Below are 20,117 nucleotides of genomic sequence, written 5' to 3'. Positions count from 1 at the left end.
GCCAAGCAATAAGCAAGATGCTATGTGTTCACAGTTGGTTTGGATGCTTTTGTCCCACCATACATCACAGAGGGCTTGACATGTTGACAGTTAGGACCCTAATAAAGACAGAGAGCTTGGTGTTTAATCTGTGGACCACAAGATGCAGGGCACAGTGAGGATGACTTTAGAGTTTTTAAATAAAGATTTTTCTGTTTTTAGCATCATAAATGAAAAAACACAAACAATCTGTACAAGGAGTGGATACTTACATTTTCCCTATGCATAAAACTATATTTTAGGATTAAAAATGTAAGTGTGGTTGAAATAATTTACCAATTTTAACTCAATAGGTCGATACTGTACTGTCTCCCAAAAAGGTACTGTCTCCCAAAAAGGAAATATATGACCAAAAGTAAGGAAATGGTAAGTCCATGTGGTGCATTTTGAATAAAACTGCAGTGGGTGCTCTTGGAAAACAGGAAAATCTTTCACTTCAAATTTTAAGAAAATTCTGAATATCCAACAATCATTGACTGGCCCATCTAAAGCTTTGAGTGGCTGAAGTTATCTGCCACATGTTTCATCTTTTATGCTTCGTTCAAACAAAAAGGACGAAGGATAAAAATTACAATTTGTCAGCTGTTTCTTGGCTGGCACCAATTGCCAGGCAACCAGCAGAGACAACAGAAAATATCTGTTTTTTCTACCTGTTTCCTATCTTTATGCTAAGCTAAGCCGCTAACCCACTGCTCACAGATGCTCTGAATGAAAAAGAAAGACATGAGCGTGGTATCAATCATCTCATCTTAAAAAATCTTAAAAGCAAAAAAAAGGGTGTGGTTGTAATTCCTTAAATGCTGACCTGTTTATAAATCTCACAGTGTGTGTGTTTTCATGACTGCAGACCATTCTGAATATGGGTCATGCTTACTTTGCACTCGCCACCTCCAAAGTGCAGTATACTGATGGCAGTGTCGGCCTCTCAGGGCTTACAAATGAACTTTCATATGACCTTTTCAAATGCTGATGTCAGAGGTGAACATGGACATTGACCGGGTCGTTGCTGCTCTCTTGTTCTGTTCCTCATGGTCATTGTTGACGCAAGTAAATGTCTTACTATCATACTCACTCACATTTCCTTGCTCTCAGTGGAGGCATGCAGTTTTCAGCTGAACAAAGATGAAGCAACTGATACAAGCGAATGATGACCAGTCACCTTGCTCAGTTCTATGCTGAATTGCAAGATGATTAATGTGCACTGACGCCAGCTGTTCGACTGCTCTTCCTCCGCTCTCTTCTCTGTTTTTTAGCTGCAAGCCATTTCAATCTCGAGTGCTCGGTGTTGCCCCCGCGACGTCACTCCCACAGGTCGAAGGAATTTGGTGGGTGTGTGACTGTTGTAAGCTGCCAGTTCACACGAGGGAGGGCACATGCAGAATTTAGTTTTCATTTCATTCCCAGGCATACAAGGGGAAGAATCAAAAACATCACCAAGGGCTTACTTTGTAAATGTCATACAAAGTGGCGGATAAATAGTGTAATGTAAGACAGTCCTATCTTGTATTGAGGTGAGTGTGTCACTGATGTTAACTTCTGATATTCTGATTTACACTTGGTGACAAAACACACTCGAGGCATGAGATAAAACAAATACTTGTTTTCAAAGGGGCTCTGTGGAACTTGCGTGACGTGCCAGAAGCCAGTCATAGTTTGTCAGCAGACTATTTCCAGGTGGTGGCACTTGAGCACTTGCATAAAGTTGCATCCTTTGAAATGCCACGGAAAAATGTGACCCAGGTCCTTTACAGAGAAATCCACAGTCCAGCATATAAACAATAAACTGAACAAATCGGCCCCAGGCCTGTACGGAGAAGGTCTCTCTTCTCACATCACGGCACATGTCGCACACATACATTGTAACTAAAGGCGGACTAGTAGACGACTCTCCAAGTTCAGTGTGGTGACGTTCAATGTACCTGGCAACCTCTGTAGTCTCATTTGGCCACTTTACCATTACATTGTGGGACATTCAATGACGCTTTTTGTGTGGTAGAACAGAATGTGTAAATACCTTAAAGGAGAACTTCGGTCGAAACCAAACTAGCATATCCATCGAGTGTGCACTTAACAGGCTTAACAGGCTATTGTAAGGCTCATGGCTCATGACAGGCTGTAACATGGACATGTACATTATGAACAGAAACACGAAAATGCTGGATTACGTTTCCATCTCCGCCAGTGAGGGAGTGCACGCTCAACGGATTGACTAGTTTGGTCTAGCTACCGGAAGACACGGATGTCAACAAACAGGTAAGTAGCTGCTTGCACAAACACACTGTTTTAACTACTTTTTTATTCAGTTTGAGTCATACACGCTACAGTGCTGCGTGCTAAGGTGTCTGCTGATGTTGCATAACTTTTGGTGTGAGATGTGGAGCATGTTAAGACGCTTAAAACACAGTGCAAAGTTCTGACCCCATGCTGTTAGCGTTCAATGCTAAGTCTCCGTTCACGGAGCTCTGTAATGGTGGGACCAAAATCTGTTTGCGTCTTCGGTACTGGCAAGTCAAGGGTAGCTTGAGCAATGAAGCTGCATGTTTAAATCGACCGAAGTTCTCCTTTAAGCCTGAGCTAACTGCAGACCCTATTTCCGGCATTGAAACCAAAAGAACCCATTCAAAAATCCCATTGACTTCGACCGGGGAACTGGAAGTGCAATAATGCCAACTGATTTTTGTGACTCATTATTACACCACTCTATCAGTGCATCTGGTCAATTTCGACATAAAACACCCTGCGCAGACTCGGGAGAATTAACGGAAAGAAGGTATGAAATGTACATTGCAACATTCATTGGTGATTAGGTTGAGATTTAAAATAATCCCAGTTTTGGTCATTTTGAGTTGCAAAGTCGAAACAAGTTTCCCGTGCTTTCCCAGATGTGAATTGTCATCCGCGTCATCACGATCCAGCAGGTGGTCCAGGTGGCTACTGTCGCGGTCTAGACATAAGACAATGCAGTTTAAGTAGATGAGATTATGGGGTATTAGAGCAGCGAAATGAATACACAAGCAACCGATGGGTGATTTCACATGCCTGCAAGTAGAAAAACAGAGCTCCAGTGCAAAGGACTTATAAGCAAAAGTTACTCATGAGCGATAGTCAGTACTTGTGCAATATGAGCCATGTCAGCATCACTCTCAAAGAGAGGCAGGCTTGTTTTAACAGGAGGATCTCATTCCTCACCACACAGGAAGTCTTTAAAAGGCCATGACAGCTCAAGTGGATTCTAAGGAAAAATGGAAGATTTTTTTTTTCAACCACTTCTCTGGAATCATCAACTGAGTGTATAAAAAGCTTTGCAAGGGAACATGGAGCTCACAGCCCTGCACACTGCACACAGCAACAGAGATTCTCTAGATCTGAGGAAAAGAAACTGTGCAAGAAGACAAGTCCTTGCCTCAGTTCGAGACTGAAAACACACAGCAGATTCAGCAGATCCTCTGTGAAGGTTACCCACTAATTGCTAGAATTTAATTTAAGCATGAATACTGCAATCCAGTGCATCATTCTCCTGGCCTGCACCATCATTTGCATCTCAGCGGGTAAGTGTTTCCCTCTCTGTTTAACATTGAAGGTGAAACTGTAGGAGGTCCATGGTTTTATTCACACTGTTGTCTTATTTTTTTTTTTAGGTCCTGCGCGATGCATGTGCGTCAACACAATCAGTGCTATGGATCCCAAGCGCATTGTTGGTGTGACGCAGTACGGTCTTCGTCCATGGTGCAACAAGGAAGAAGTCATGTAAGTATCTGCAGGAATGTGCCAAACCACCAATGGACAACATGGTAGTTTTTTTTGGTTTGTCAGGGATGATTCATTTCTCCACATTGTAGAGAGAGTTGTTTTAACACTAAAGCTTTCTCTCTCCCCTGCAGTGTCACACTCACAAACGGCGCTCAAAGATGTCTTGACCCGGCCCAGCAATTCACCATAGTACTCGTGCGAGCATTCAAGTAAGTCCAAAAACGAGCCTTTTTCACATGACATGCTTTTGTTTGACACAGCATCAGCTATTGTTTGTGTATTAAGATGGGATAAAAGCTTGCCAAGAAATCCAAGTGGGAGGGTTGAACAATTTCAGCACTGTCAGCGTGCGTGAAAGAAAGCTATTTATGTCATCCTGCAACTAGTTTCCAGCAGAAAACATTTAACATTTAATGCATCTTCTCTCGCACACTGGGGTTATAGCAAGTCCTATTTGACATACAGAGTTGGTTCCTGACTACAGCTGCAACAGAAGGTCGATTTAATCAATTATCAGTTGCTGTCTTAAGAAAAAATGTAAAACATTTGATGGTTCCAGCTTCCAAAATGTGAGGATTTGCTGCTTTTCTTTGTCGTTTATGATAGTAAATGAGAATTATTTAGGTTTTGGACTGTTGTTGGGCAAAAAAAGCTTTAAGAGGAAGTCAACTTGGGGAAGTTTGTATAGATATCAAAAACGGGTTAAGGAGTCTGGAGATAAATCTTAGGGGTCATAAAGATAAGATCATGAACTTTTTTGTTATACTTAGTTTTTTTTCTTTTCTTAGTTTTTCATACTTTGCCATTTTTCTGGTGTACCACCAAACTTTTCTTCTTCAGGAGGAAATGTAATAAAGACAAGGATCACACCTTTTTGTTTGAACTGGACTCCATTGATCAAGAGGGGTCGCTTCTGTTTTTAAGGGATGACCAGCCGTAAAAGTTGGGAATCGCGGCTTAAAGGTGCACTATTTAGTTTTGGGGAAGAAATATTAATCAGGAGGAAAACATCTTCGTTGACCGGTATTTCTATGCCTAAATAAACAAACTGACCTTAAAGGACAACACAATTTCATACTGTTTTACTTAAAAATATATCTATATTTCTGATTTTGTTTCAATACCTCATTACACTACTGAAGTAGTGCCCCTTTAAGTACGGTACTCGCATTGTATTAAGTGTCTAACAATGAATAAACAAAATCAAGTGGATTTTCTGAGTTTTTTTCAACCTCTTCGCCTTCTGCCGCTCAATGACTGAATAGGTTTGCATCTTAGAACAATTTGAGACGAAAATTAACTTTTGTGACCTGTGATGAGGGGTCCTCACAAGATTTTGAAACCACTGCTCTAGAGGATTCAAATTTCAAATTAAAGGTTGAACATGCGTTGTTTTCTTAACAGGAACTTGGCCAAGCGTGCAGCTAAGACGAACACCACTGGCCAGGGAACCACCACATCACCAGGGACATCAACAGCAACATCAACAGCAACAACAACCACCCTGGTGCCAACGTCATCATAATGCAATCTGTGCTCGTGTTTATCCTTGTTACACTACTAAAACGAGGTATCAATGCGGAGAAATGGATCAGCACACCTTCCCAAAGATTGGGTATGGTCGTTGTGGTTTCTGCTTTGTTTAGACAAATTTAAAAAGCACGCGTTACATAATTGAAACAAGTTAACTTGCTTTTTTGAGCCAAATATGACAGCAAGTGATGTGGTTAACAACACATATATCACAAAGTGTTTGCAGGTTTACGAGAGTTTGTACCCAGGAGGGTTTTTACCCAGGAGATTCTTCTGGATTTTGGTGGAGTTCCTTATTTCCTTGTTTCCTCAGCTTATATACGCTGAGGAAACTGGTGTATTCATGCTGAAACACTGCCTAAAGACTGAATACATTGTTATTTGGGAGAGATTGCCTTTCGTTTTTTCTTGTGACTGTATTGTTTGTGTTCACGATAAAATCCATTTCACCAAATCATGTAGCACATTATAACTGTCAACTTTACACTGTTCTGTGAAGGCATTGTTTGTGAGGTCAGAAAAATAATGGTCAATGGAAACTGTGATTTTTTATGGTTCATATGTTGGTGACTACGAGGAACTTTTCAGTTGTTGATTCTAGTGGCCCTTTTTTAAATTTTTTTTATAACAAAGCGGCACGACACCAGTGCCTGCTGTTGTAAAGATCTTTGCTAGAGTGTGCCGGCAGCGCGTGCATTTGTATTAAAGGCGAGTGAAAGAGGGACTGGAGGATGCATTGTTTGCTGGAACGGGTCATTTAAAATCATCAGAGGAATCACTTCACAGTTCCTCGTAGTCACTTTGAAGTACATTTGTTTTTGTAATCCAAAGGGTTGCTATATGTATTTTTTTTATTAGAAACTATTTATGTACACATTTATAAATATATATATATATAAAATATTCAGTATGTGTGCCATGTTTTCTTTTTCAAGCCTGAAATTATATCAGATAGTATTTACTGCCGTGTGCCGCTGCTGCTGATGTTCTGCAAAACTGAAATAAATCTGAGAGACTGAGGAAAATGAAAGTCTTTGCCTCTGATTACAAACAAATAACCAGTTGAAGATGGCCGCAACATTACCCTCTAGATTGTTGCATTGCTGTCAATATTTGGTGTACTTGACCATTTAAAATATGGATGGAGATTCTGTGTCTGAAAAGAAGTGTTGGGCACGTTACTTTAAAAAAGTAATTAGTTATAGTTACTAGTTACTTCTCCCAAAAAGTAACTGAGTTAGTAATGGAATTACTCCACTATCAAAGTAATAAGCTACCAGGAAAAGTAACTATTGCGTTACTTTTATTTCTTCCCCCTTTTGAGCTCGGCAGTCATTTTAGCGTACTCGGCATCTACATATGTATTTATAAAATGTCTTCCTGCATGGCGGACCGGCACCTGTTCTCCCCGATATTTTGCAAGTGAGTGCTCTGAAGGAGTCTCAGTCAACTGTTGATAACAGGAGCATGTTCTCAACAACATACCTGCCTATCATTGCATTCAGTTCAGTCAGTGTCACAAGTTTTTGTGAAGCTGTTAGCGGAGCTCACGTTAGCCACACCTGGCCTGCTATCATCATCAACAGCGTCAGAAGCGTGTGCCACTGAGAGATGCTTCATTAGATCAAAGTTGCTTACAACGGACGTAGACAAAAGAGATTAAAGTAGTGTCTGTACTTCCACTTTGAAAACGTTAACTTTCCCTCCGGACTCTTCATTGCTGCAGTTCACCTCTGCTAGTTAGTGTGTGTGAGGCTGCTGTGTGCATGTGTGGCTTGTGTGTTAACCGAACATTGCCACTGATTGGCTTAAGAACTCTCACTCAACGTTAGAGAGCCAATCATCATCACTTATGCGGTTGTCTCGCCCCTCCCTCCTCCCTCACCGGAGGAAAAAAAACAGCTCTGCAGCTCCGGTAGCTGAGAGCCGAGTCGGATGACAACAGCTTCAATGATCAGCTTCAGTTTGTAACGCGACACATTTAATAGTCAGTAACGGTAACGGTGTTGTAACGATGAAAATAGTAATTAGTTAGATTACCCGTTACTGAAAAAAAGTAACGCCGTCAGTAACGCCGTTTATTCTAACGCCGTTATTCCCAACACTGCTAATAAAGTGACGAAGAAGACAAGTGAGAGAATGACCCTCCTCACTTGATTACCTCGATGAACAGCTTCCTTATGAGTTTACGTCTAAACTGCTAGTTTAAAGTCTTCTTCAATGCAGCATGACGTTCGTTTTGTACATCATGGTCCCATTTAGACTTAAACCAACGATAACAATGTGTAGCTCCCCCAGCTCCACCCGCTGGTATAAATACAGCAACGTCTAGCTCCAAAAAGCAAGACTGTCTGCTGCATACATTACCACGGTTTATTTGTGTGCATTTTTAAATGTGCAATATTCCACCCTTAACACAAGACTAATAAGAAGATGCAGATGGACCAATGATCAGAGGGCTTAAGACTCTACTGTCAGCGATATTGTTGAATAATTAAAGCAGAAACTATGGAAGAATATGAGTGTTTAGCCATGCTGGTCGCTCTGTGGGGCTGCACTGTCAGCGATAAAGTTCAATAATTAAAGCAGAAACTACGCAAGACAAAGTGTTTAGCCATGCTGGTATCGCTGTGGGGCTGCTGAGCTACATGCTAATAACATTATGTTTGAGGTTCTGTGAAACAGGTATGATGTTTATCATGTTTACTATTTTAGTTTCATGTATTAACATGCCAACAGAGTCCTTGGAGACCTTTCCTCTTTCTTACTTACTTTCTCTCTCTCTTTTGTCTTTCTTTCTTAAAAAAGAAGAAGTGAAGTGACAAATCACCATCACTGACGTCCGCTGTTGCAATAGTAATGGATGCAGCAATGTTGATGAAGCAGCTGCTCGGAAAAGGTTTTCACACAGCCCCTTCCCAAATCCATCCTCTTACCTCATTTTGGCATTATTTCAACATTAATAACAAAAACAGTTTATCCATAATAGACACGAACTATAAAGGATTTTGCAAGACACGAGTGTTTTTTTGCTATTACCGAAGAGTTCATAACCAAATGAGGGACTTTTGAAAACCAGACCATCACATAGTCACAGATATTATGATATTTAGAATTTTAATTGATATACAGCTTTTGCGCACTATCAAGGCCATTCTGTGGCTTTTGGTCGTAAAAATCCCATTAAAAGTCCCCTCAAGTGCTGTCATGCACGAGATGACAATTTAGCCAAGTCATACTGTACTACAGCATTTTCAGATACAGTCACATGGGCTTGAGGCTTTGCATGATGACCCACTTTTATCCCACATGTATGACCCCAAAACATCTGATCAAGACACATGCCGTCGATCATAAGGGACTGGTCTAGTCTTGAAGTGCCTTGTCATCAAAAAAGCATATTTAAGTTATACTTGTGAACAGATGAGTGTAGGTCTGTGATAGAGGATTGGAGGAGACCAGCAGATTGTCCGGTGGTAAAAGATTCTGCAGAAATTAGACGAATAGTCCTGGTAAGAATTTGAGTTTGTGAGCATTAAAACAACTGGCAGATGATGGTTTTGACACGCATGGGAAGAAAGAGTGAACAGAACTGTTTTTCATTTTCAGTATTTTGGATGTTTTTACACACTGCTATTTTGAAATGATGTCCAAAAAACCCACAACTAATCCCTCAAATTCCGAAAAAACAAAAAACAAAACCTTCCCTTCACCCTTCCCTATGATGGCTGCCTTAGAAAACGAAAAGAAAAAAAAACAAAACCCACAAAACATCCTGTGGAGACACTGTTTGGTTTGGATTAGAATCAGTGCAACAAGGAAGACTGCTATTATATTCTAATGAAAACATAATTATAGAGATTACGTTGCACTTCTGCCAATAGATTCCACTTAAATCCTACACACTGTACCTCTGGAGCCGCACAACTTCGCAGCAAGCAAAAACATCAAGCACACACTCTTCAAATTGATGTGTTATAAAGTTGATACGGCTAATCTGTTAGCAAACAGCTGTCCGTCTACGCTTCCAGCAGACTCAGGGCAACTTTATCACAAGTTTTGAGTCATGTGTCCTTTAAATGAGTCACGTATTAGTCACTATTTCTGTTTCTGTTCCATTCCATGCGTCAATCAGAGCTTCTTTACTGAAAACAGATAAAACAAAAGGAGAGCGGCGACGGGCCTAAATACCAAAACGAGATGCTGAAAGGAGCTCAATTGCCCGATAATCGTTGAAGGATCTGCTGAGTTTGGCGATAAGTCTCTTTTCCCCTCACATAATCATTTCAGCCATAAATAAAAATATCCATTCATGCTGCTTTCCTTAGCAGTGGTGGAAAGTAACTCAGTATATTTACTCCATAAACTGTACTTAAGCACACTTCTCAGGCATTCAACTTTAGTATTTACATTTTGGACTACTTTAAACTTTAACGGCAATTGTTGCACTCTTCACTCAACTTATTTTACAACTTTTTTTCTTTTTTTTACAGATTTTGATTAACAATACAAACTTTTTACTCCACTACATTTATGTGACAGCTACTCCAGCACATTTAGGTGAAAACTTAGTTACGAGTTACTGCAGATTTGACTGAACATTACAAAATGTAATCACCAAATAAATCATAATGCAACATTTTAGATTATGACAACAGTTAATTGACAATTACCCAGCAGATAAACTACACGCAGTGCTAAGAAAGCTTTTACCAACTTTGACCTTAAAGTGATGAACGATTAATACATCAATATTTACACTTCTATATTATAACGTGTATTATTCTGTTTACTAAATACTTTTACATTTGGTACTTAAGTACGATTTGTTGCTAACACTTTTGAACTTTTAAAAAACTGTATTCGTACACTGTGATATTGCTATTTTTACAAGATCTGAGTATTCTTCTGCCTTACTAACCCCGTTCCTCCCTGAGTCAATAAATTGTCACGTTCAATAACATCCAAGCTAAAATAAATCCAAACCCACACACATACAGCAAACAAAAATGAGAAAAAAATAGTAAAGACTGATGAGCTTCTCCACATAGTGCGAATATTGTGCTGTAATTACAGGCTCAGAACAAGCCCACAGGAGAAAGAACATCGTATCTCGCTGTATCATATGCACAGTAGTCACAGGTTAAACTGTGTTTGTTGACAGTGTGGTATTAGAGCCATAATGATCAAGCTGTTAGCTGACCGACCAGACAGACGTGCTCCTGTACTGAGTCACTCCTCGGGCTGACGACCACAAGCAAGCATCGTCTTAACCTCAACGGGGCCTCTGGTCTGTCCCTGAACCCACCGTCCCATGACTACCTTCTGCAGCACACGTGGAAGCACCGAAGTGAAACCAAAATACACACACATCCACACACAAATATACAAATGTTGTTTTTTTCAGAAATTTCCCACAGCTGACATCATAAACAGCACATGATCACTAAATACCAGGTTGCAGAATGTATATAAACAGTCACAGTGACTGTCGAATATCCATCTGAGTGGAAGACATAACAAGCCGCCGCGTAAAACAAGATGAAGCTCTGCATCCTGCTCGTGTTTGGATCCTTGTTTGTCCTCATTGACGGTAAGAGCACAGCTACACGTGGAGATGGTGACTAAACGTTCGTAATGTGGGTTCCTGATGGTAGATTCTGGTAAATTGAAGTCGCTTGTAAATAACTTTGAATACTGTGAGGTTTCCTGAAGAGCTTCAGTCTAAAAACAAAAGCTAGAATAAGGAAGTTCTTCTAGGTAATTTAGTAATATATGGCTGTTTTGCAACAGGGAGGGAAAGTCCATAGGATCATAAAACAGGAACATCATGAATTTTGATATGACATAATGCAGAGCTATCTACAGAAGTTAGCATGCTAACCAGCTAGCCTTGGCCCAGCTCAGTCCATAGCTCATGTGCTAACGGTGTAAACACCATCACTCCCCTGGCGCTCTGAGCTCCCATCCGGACTGCTGCACGGCTAAATGGGCTGACTAGCTAATAGCAATTACACTTAGCAGCATACTCTTGAAATATGTTACCTTCTATTTGATTTTATGGATGAATTCAACGGGTGGCCAATTCTTACATATTGCACCTTTAATAAGAGTAAAGATGTCGTGCTAAAACTTTTCTTTGGTACAAGTGAAAGTCTACCATATGAATAGTACTTGAGTAAAAGTCTTTAATATTAAATGTACTTGCCTATCTAATCTAAGCAAAATTATGTGTATTTCTAAATGCATGTATTTAGCTGAATGATCATCTGCCTATCAATTATAGGTTCGATACTTTTTCTGAATAGCATTTTATAAATCTGGTTGCAAACATATTTGGATTCTTAAAGGTGCAATATGTCAGAATTCCAGTACAAAACATTCAGAAATTGATTTAAAAAAAATCAATTTCAAAGCAACTCCGTATCATGGTGAGGAGATGTCGGCTGAAGTTAGCATGCTAACCAGCCAGCCGTGGGCCTGAAAACCTGCATCTCCCACTGATGTGACATAAACAAAAGACCTCTCTGACCCACTTTATTCAGAGTTACAATGACTGTGTATAACTGAACTCAGCAGTTATTGTACCATGATGTTACATTTCACTTGCAGGGAACAGGAAGATGACTGGAAGAGAAATAAGGGGAAGTGCCCACTGGAAGAATGTCACAATAACAGGGCTTTTGGTTGTGATGAAAGCATGCAGTTAAAAAGGGGCCTTGTCAGCATCTAATTCATAGATCAAAAAACACTCCAACATCAGGTCTTACACCACAACCTCAAAGTGATCCCAAGTTCCCATCAAATAAAATAAGTATACAGAGAAATCTTTACGGTGCAAAGCAAAATTATGTTATCAGAGTTTCTTCTTTCACTGTGATGTGTTACATGTGGTGTGTATCTGGACTATTTACGACAGCATTGTACAAACACCAGCCTTATTTATAATGGCCAAGATCCAAAAGTTAAATCAGAATAAAAAATTACCAAATTGGCAACAGCCGTTTGTTCTATTCTTTTGAAAACTTTCAAATAAAACAGTCGTTAAGTCATTGTTTTAAGGAGTCCAATTTATTTGTCAGACGTGGTTAAGAAAAGCTCTGCCAAGAAAAGAGAAGCCAAAGTGATCCCAAAAGACTGGAGATATGTTGACTTGTCAAAGCAGGAAAAGTACTGGTATGTCGGATGACGTTGGGGATGGCTCCAAGTTTAAAAAGCTCTGAGATAACTATAGATCCATTAGAGGGGTAGATAACTCTTAGCAATGTTAGAGAGCCAAATGCTAAGTTGCACTCCAACCTTATTGCTGGAAAAGGGATTTTGAATCTGACCATGGGATGTCTGTTGATGACAGGAATGCCGCCAATCAGCAGGGAATACAACACCCACTGTCGGTGCCTGCAGGTGGAGTCGAGGATCATACCTCCTGACAACCTGAGGAGCATCAAGCTTGTCCCGGAAGGGCCCCACTGTCCAGAAACGGAAGTCATGTAAGTTTGATTAAAGCCATCACACAAAGGCAGACCACCAAATCGTCACAAGTAATGGATATCTACATTGTCAATAAATATGCTGAGTGCATCTTTGATTATCCTTTTAATAGTTTAAAATAAAATAGAGTCAATTTACAATTATCAAAACTGCGTAAGAATTGGCCACCTCTCACATTCATACTCAAAAGAAATGGGAGGCAGCACATCACCAGTATTACCCCTAACTGTAACTGCTCTTCGCTAGTTAGCTCAATTATCTGTGCAGTTAACGGTTCAGACTGAAAGCTCGGATTTGTGCTTATGTCGCTAGCATAGGAGCTTTAGACAAGGACTAGATGGGGCAAGCTGGTTAGCATGCTAACTTCAGTAGATATCTCTACAACACAATACATAGACATCATAATGTTAAAATTGCCATTTATTCACACTCTGTTGACAATTTTAATGAACTAGTGCAGTGCCCGTAGAAAGCCTGTATTCCTATAGAAAAGTGGGAGGTTAAGTAGCTTTTTCATGGATGGCCAAATGAGGTTGTGTTTGAAGGTGGGACGTCAGGGATATAATTGGCTGTTTTTGACTACTTTTGATTATACCATTATATTTCACTTTAAAAACTATTTACCTTGCCTTGTTTGGTGTCATTATTTTCAGCACAACCTCACATGTGTGACTGTACAGTTATTTTTTCATTTTAACATACTATATTAACACTATGGACCTAAAATCACAATATAACATAAAATCAGAGTAGGAAAAAGTTGAATTTTTTACTGTGAAAACCACAAATGTGTTTAATGAACCAATTGCATTAGTTATAATGCAAATATAAATAGTTGTTTGCTAAATTGGTGCATACGTTTTTGAAATTTATAAAGTTATGTGAAACTATTTACATTTAAATGCAGGCAATGCCTCAGGCTCAGAGCTCGGCTTATTCCTGCCTGTTCCACATTCAGCAGTCTCCTCATTGTTTTGACCCACAACACAAAAAAACGACTCCACTACACACTAAACACACTACACCAAACACTATATAACATACTAACTATACACTCCAAACACGCTATATGTCACAAATCTCTCAACTCTTGCTATCTCTGTCGCCGTCTCCAACACGTCACTGCCGCTGTCACTCATCCGCCGACGTCCCTCACACAACTTCCTGTTCCTCAACAACCAAACTTGCTGAGTGGACACTTTCGTGACAAAAGCCCGTTGTTACCGTTTCTTCCTGCACCAGACACAAAGCAAACGTGAAGGCAATGTTCGCGAAAAAGCGTGTTGGACATTTTTTACCCTAAGTCCTGTTTTGGACATGCCAGTGCGTCTGGTCCGTCGACTCGGGAGGTGGGCTGTGTGGGTTGGCTAGCGGCTAGCGGCTAGCAGCTAGCTACACACGAACATCCACAGATTCCGATTCCACTTTGTTGTCCGTGCGTCTCCGGATCTCCTCAGGTCTGAACAGTCTCGGTCCGGACTCGTTTAATCTCATTAATCCACAGCAGTCAGTTTAGATGAACAGAACAGAACGGGGTCAAAACGCCGGCAAAATCCTGGTCCAGCTCGTACCGCTGCAGGTATAAATCCGCTTGTTTCTTAAGGTGTGTTGTGGGCTTGAGCTCTGCAGTGATTGGCTCTGGTGCGCACATGGACACGGTGTGCAGTGATTGGCTCTGGTGCGCACATGGCCAGGGTGGCTCCGGTGGACAATGCTTGCGGAATTTGTAAAGCATTTATGAAATAATTTATTCACGGTATCATTGCAGTCCAAACAAATGCGAAGTTGCACACCACTGAACGAAGCAGCAGCCATGTTGAAACTCTCAGGTCAGTCTGATCCTGATCCGCAGAGATATTTGAGGCACAGACACATACACACACACACACACACACACACACACACACACACACACACACACACACACACACACACACAGACAGACAGAGATTCCTTGCTTTTATAGAGAGATTTTGAACATTTTCTATGTTTAAAAGTGAGTACAAATTCAACAGGTGGCTAATGCTTACATATTGCACATGTAAAGTCTCTACACTACCTCTGCAATGTAAACAGCCAGATCAAGGCAATCATGCCCAAAACATGATTACTTTAACGTCTCTAGTGTGAAAGATGAGGAGACAATCTATCAATAATATCTGCGGAGGAGCTTGTGTTGCAACTTTGTATGATGGCGCCAAAAGAAACACACCTGCACACCGACACTGCAGTGAACTGGAAAATGTCTGTGTACAGTGAAAGATTAGTGTTATCTCTGTTACCATCTGATCTCATTGGTTCATTCAAATGGAGGTGAAGATATCATGGGTGGAAGGGATTGCAAGTCAAAGTTGACAGAAATGGGGATGACTATGCTCTCCCACCTTACTCAAATTAGTGTTATTAGGTTTATTTTGGGTACTTATGAGTATTTTTTCAAGTCTGTAATTTCACTTGTATGCAGCACAGCATGTAAACTTCCTGGAAGTTACTTTAAAAATCATGATTGAATACTGAGTAGAGTTTAAATTAATATAAAGACCTTTATACCGTATCAAAATATTACTTTGGTAAATGTGAAGTAAAAAATTCTCAAAAATATATAAAAGTCTCAAAATATCTAGGCCTAGTCAAATAACACATCCGATATTAAGGATTTTTCAAAATATTGGAATCAGTGTTAAAAAAAAAAAAAGTTTGCCTTGATGCAGCATGTAATCTGAAAAGCAACTAGTAACTAGAGTAGTCAAATACATGTAGTGAGTTGTTAGTACAATATTTGCCATAGGAAAGGTGGTGGAGTGAAAGTTTAAAGCAGCGGGAAATGGAAATACTGGAGTAATGTACCTCAAAACTGTACTTGAGTAAATGTACTTACATTCCATCATCGGTTGGGAAACCTCTTTGACTGAATGCCTATTACTGATAATTCATCGGTTAAAAAGTAACTAATACTCTGAGTAGTGTTTAAGAACAATACTTTGTACTTTTATTATATCATATATATATATATTTTAATACCAGTACTTTTACCTGCAATTGAGTAATATTTCAACAATCTGACTGAACTTGAACTTGAGAACATATTGTTATTACTCTTCCATCACTGTTTATTAGTCATCATGAGATAACAGATTTCAAGTGGGAAGAGCTGAACTGAACATTTTTTCATTATTTTTTAATTTATCCTTATCCTCATATCTCGGGCACTGCTCCAGTCAGCTGCTTGGCCTCTTCCTGCATTGCTTCAGAGTCAGGGTGATGAATATGTTTTATACATTAAACAGTTCTTGAATTCCCTCTTTTGTGATTAATGGTGTTTGCGTTTCCAGAAATATCAGAGCTCCATCACACAGACAGTTGTGTTAAGCAGCAGCATATTTAAATTGCACTGGTCTTATAAATGTCATTAACACCAGAAGAAATCTCTCTTGCTCTTGATGTTATCAGGGTGCCTTACATATATGACATATATAACATTAGACATGGTTGGAGTGTCTCTGAGGTCATTTTTATCAAGTTGAAATAAACATAGGGATGTTCTCTTTATCCATGTGGATTGTTTTCTGGCATGTGGAGAGGGAATTTATACTTGATATGACCTCAACATAAACACAGAGAGGGTGTAAATGTCCTGAAATAATAGCATCGCTGCGTTCAGCACAGACTGTTACATGAAATGGGATTTTATGACTCCGTGAATGGGGACTATTCTTTGTCCATCGTTATTGAGTTAAAGGAAACGACTACATATTTTAGTATCACCCAAACCCACGAATACAGTCCATGAGTCTGTGCGCCGATGAGCCAAATTTCACACCACTTTCAGAAAGATGACGCTGATTTTCTTTTCTTTCTTTTTCTTCTTTCGGAGCCAAAGGAGAACGATGAATAGTCGGTGCTCATCGTTAATTCTGAAATATCAAGGACCACGCGTGAGTCCGAAATCTTGGCGTCACCGTTGAATCAGACTCTACTACCGCCTTAAAAGTAGACCAGTTGTTTCTCATACAGATTTGTCCGTAGCCTTGCCTACTGTCATGGTGTCTATACAAGTCTCTCTAAATGGTAAACAAGGCAAATGTTTCTGTGCACAACATGTCAGAAACTCCAGGCCTGCTTAGAAATTTGTAATTCTTTTAAATTGAGTTTTTAGTTTACCAGTGCCCTTTATCGTTTCAATCAGGAGTCATACATTTTAGCTCGTTGTCGTCTTCTATTGCACTTCACTCGAACTTTAAACCCATTACATTTTTTTTATTAGCATGTGCTTCTTTTTATATCTCTTAACGCACTCTCAATCGCCTTTTCTGTTGGCAAGCAAAATGGCCACATCTGTGAAACAGAACAGGACGCTGTGTTGCTCAAATCGCGTTTGGTCACTTTGGTCAAAGATTTCTGGAGGGAGTGTGGTCGATGCAAAATCTCATTGTTTAATAAAAACCTCTTGCTTTGTGTTTTTCATGACAAGAGCTGGACTGGCAAGCGGGGAGAAGGTCTGTCTGAACCCTCGGTCATCCTGGGTGAAGAAATTGATCCACTTTGTTCTTGAGAAACAGTTGCATCAGCGGGGAGGAGCAGTTCCTAAGAACCAGGGCTGAAACCTTGATGAAAACAATTCAAGCAATAAAAAAAGAAAAAAAATCTCTCATCTGCAGCCATGAGCCACAAGGTTTTACTTTAACAAATGACAAAATATTTAAGCCGTTTTTCTTTGTGGTTGGTGTTTTTTTTTTAAGTTAAATCAAAAATGCTTTGGTTTCTGTTGTTATTTGAACTTTTTTTAAGTTTTCATTTCAGGACTGCTTCTCTCCTGGATGTTTTACCTAACATTTGATGCAAATCTTTGATATAATGACTGTGTTATGGATTTACATTGTTTAAGAGCAGAAAAAAAGGTGTGTGATTAGTATTGAAAGAGCTTGTGTGCAATAAGTATTTCATAGTGATAAAAAAGACGAGACTGGAAATGTAGGTTATTTGTCTGTGTAGACCATTTGGTTGTGACAGATCCTGTGTGAAAGCATGAAATATGCAATGTTGAAATATGTAACTTTTCATTTCTATTTAATACTCTCTTTGGTGAAGCTTTCTTGAACAATACTGAGAAATTATTGATTCCTTTGCTAAGTTAATCAAAAAGACTACTGCACAATCTGATATGAGGCTTTAAAGAAAATAAATAAGTTGAAAGAGTCAAATGTGTTGTTTCTTGCATATAAGAATGCAGTGTTGAAAAATCAGAGGTTGCAAAGTTAAAGGTGTTAATTGAGAACATTCCGCCAGTAAATGTTAACTTGCACCGCTGCTGTTCGAATCGCCTGCCTATTATCCAGCGAACCTTAACGTTGCTAATGCTGGCTAGCTAATGCTGTGCAACACAGCACGCTGGGTGCATCACTCAACAGCAAATTTTACGTTTTCACAAACCGGCAGCTACCAAGACTGTTGATGCTGACGAAACACAGAAACCACGAGATTCCAACGGCGTTGTACTTTCGGCTGACAAACCTTGTTAGAAGCTGGAACCATAAACAGACAATTTGGACCCGACAAAAAGTTTAAAATTATGAAATCACAGTCATAAGGATGTTTTCAAGGATAGAGATGCGTTTATTCTGCACCTTCTGCAAGATCTGTTAATGTATTATTTAATACATATATACATATACATATACATATAGATATATATATTTATATATATATATATATATAAATACATTAAAAAATATATATACATATATATATATATATATATATATATATATATATATATATATATATATATATATATATATATATAAATACATAAAACGTATTGGTAACAGGCTACAAAAGCATTAATCAAAAATGTTGTGAAAAGCAGTCCACTGGTCTATCTTCATAACACTGTTGGACTAACGAATGATTCGAACCGATTCAGCAGAACCAGAGGTAGGACTTTTTACTATGCGCGTTCATCTTCCTTTTCAAAACCAGCTGCCTATGTTGCCCACAATGCAACTTTCCCACTGAGTGACATCACTGGAGGCAGTTTATCCGATTACATGCAGCTGCCAAAAACATGCATCACTTTGCTCTTATTTTTTAAAATTGGTTGAGTTACCCTTTTTTTGTGTGCACATTTTCACGGTGTGCTGTTTCTCTTGTGAGTGGATGTGACTTTGCTGCAAGCTGGGAGGCCCCTACATCCCCACATCTGTATTTAATTTCATCTCATGATTCCTTTGTATTTGTTTTGTCGTGATTCCAAAAATACTTGGCTCGAATATGTTGCAGAGCCCTTTCGCACAAACCTTGTTTTCAGGGCTCAGTATATACACTTGAACCGGTAGAACTGCCACTGTTATTTACCTGTGCTGTGATTTCAATAATAATTGGTCACCAAAATCACCCGACGTGCAAAAAAAGCTGAGATGAGTGCTGACGTCTCACAATCAAGGAACATCCACACTGTTGCTGGCGCAGTACGTAGATGAGTTTGCAATGTTTGGCCTGATAGCGACGTGGTTCACTGAAATCAGGAGGTGAGATTGGTGTGAATGCACTTTATCTAAAGCTGCTCTATGTAATCATTTGTTGCAGTTCACATATATTCATCAGTTTTTTAGCGCCGGTATGTGAGCGGGTTGCAACATGATGGGAAAACTGCTCTGTGGACGATTTGGGGATGATTACTTTAAGTTGTTTAATGATGCTGAAAGGAGGATTTGTTTGTGTTCTCGCCTCGGTGCCTCTGGTAAATGAGAGCAACAGCAGCTAAGATTAGAAATGGAGTCCGCTAACATAAACTTGCAACGTAACACAGAAAGACCAAATGTTGTGTTTACGAGACCTAAATACTTTATCTTAAAAAACGGTTTCACTGCACTCAGCGTTTATGATTCTAACAAAGGCGGGTTTCTATGTCAAAATGACCAAAATGTTTCTCATCCATGGACGTTTGCCAGAGTGACTGAGATTAACAACTGGAGTCTGATCTTTCTACACAGTAGCACTGATCCTCTGGGGCAGCTTGGGGTTAATGGCCTTGCTCTTGGTAGTGTGGAGGTGAGAGGGAGAAGCAGAGCAATAAAAAGGTTTCTCTTCTGCCTGATCTGAGATCTTCCCACAGCCGTGTGTTGAAGATTGAAGACGTCAATTCCTTGAAACTTTGGTGTACCTGTTCAGACAGGTGCAGCTTCATCAGACGTAGACTGCCAAAGTCTCACATGAAGCAATACTACCAATCTGTGAACAAACATGTGGGCTTTGGAGCCGTAACGTTGATAAAGAGTCGAAGACGTTTACAGAGGAAAATTTCA

At 39.6% G+C, this 20,117-nt stretch overlaps 2 protein-coding genes across 2 annotated transcripts; both read left to right on the top strand.

The window, feature by feature from the left end:
• Window positions 1-3,245: 3,245 nt before the first annotated feature.
• LOC115590464 (interleukin-8-like) lies at window positions 3,246-6,347 on the top strand. The gene is made up of 4 exons (XM_030431827.1): window positions 3,246-3,587; window positions 3,678-3,786; window positions 3,921-3,998; window positions 5,194-6,347. Exons 1-4 carry the CDS (start codon window positions 3,527-3,529, stop codon window positions 5,312-5,314), a joined length of 369 nt encoding a protein of 122 aa, XP_030287687.1. The 5' UTR covers window positions 3,246-3,526; the 3' UTR covers window positions 5,315-6,347.
• A 4,456-nt stretch (window positions 6,348-10,803) lies between these two features.
• cxcl19 (chemokine (C-X-C motif) ligand 19) lies at window positions 10,804-18,014 on the top strand. The gene is made up of 3 exons (XM_030429921.1): window positions 10,804-10,915; window positions 12,677-12,812; window positions 17,285-18,014. Exons 1-3 carry the CDS (start codon window positions 10,864-10,866, stop codon window positions 17,412-17,414), a joined length of 318 nt encoding a protein of 105 aa, XP_030285781.1. The 5' UTR covers window positions 10,804-10,863; the 3' UTR covers window positions 17,415-18,014.
• Window positions 18,015-20,117: the final 2,103 nt, after the last annotated feature.

The sequence above is a fragment of the Sparus aurata genome, chromosome 10 (genome assembly GCF_900880675.1).
Source record: "Sparus aurata chromosome 10, fSpaAur1.1, whole genome shotgun sequence".
NCBI lineage: Eukaryota > Metazoa > Chordata > Actinopteri > Spariformes > Sparidae > Sparus > Sparus aurata.
The sequence above is the reverse complement of the archived record's forward strand: the minus strand, read 5'-3'. Positions and strand labels throughout refer to the sequence as shown.

Excerpts from the sequence above, each read along its gene's own strand:
- LOC115590464 (XM_030431827.1), top strand. The coding sequence starts at position 3,527 with ATGAATACTGCAATCCAGTGCATCATTCTCCTGGCCTGCACCATCATT. Across the intron at positions 3,588-3,677 it reads CATCATTTGCATCTCAGCGG|GTCCTGCGCGATGCATGTGC; the intron begins GTAAGTGTTTCC and ends TTTTTTTTTTAG. Across the intron at positions 3,787-3,920 it reads TGCAACAAGGAAGAAGTCAT|TGTCACACTCACAAACGGCG; the intron begins GTAAGTATCTGC and ends TCTCCCCTGCAG.
- cxcl19 (XM_030429921.1), top strand. The coding sequence starts at position 10,864 with ATGAAGCTCTGCATCCTGCTCGTGTTTGGATCCTTGTTTGTCCTCATT. Across the intron at positions 10,916-12,676 it reads CTTGTTTGTCCTCATTGACG|GAATGCCGCCAATCAGCAGG; the intron begins GTAAGAGCACAG and ends TGTTGATGACAG. Across the intron at positions 12,813-17,284 it reads TGTCCAGAAACGGAAGTCAT|AGCTGGACTGGCAAGCGGGG; the intron begins GTAAGTTTGATT and ends TTTCATGACAAG.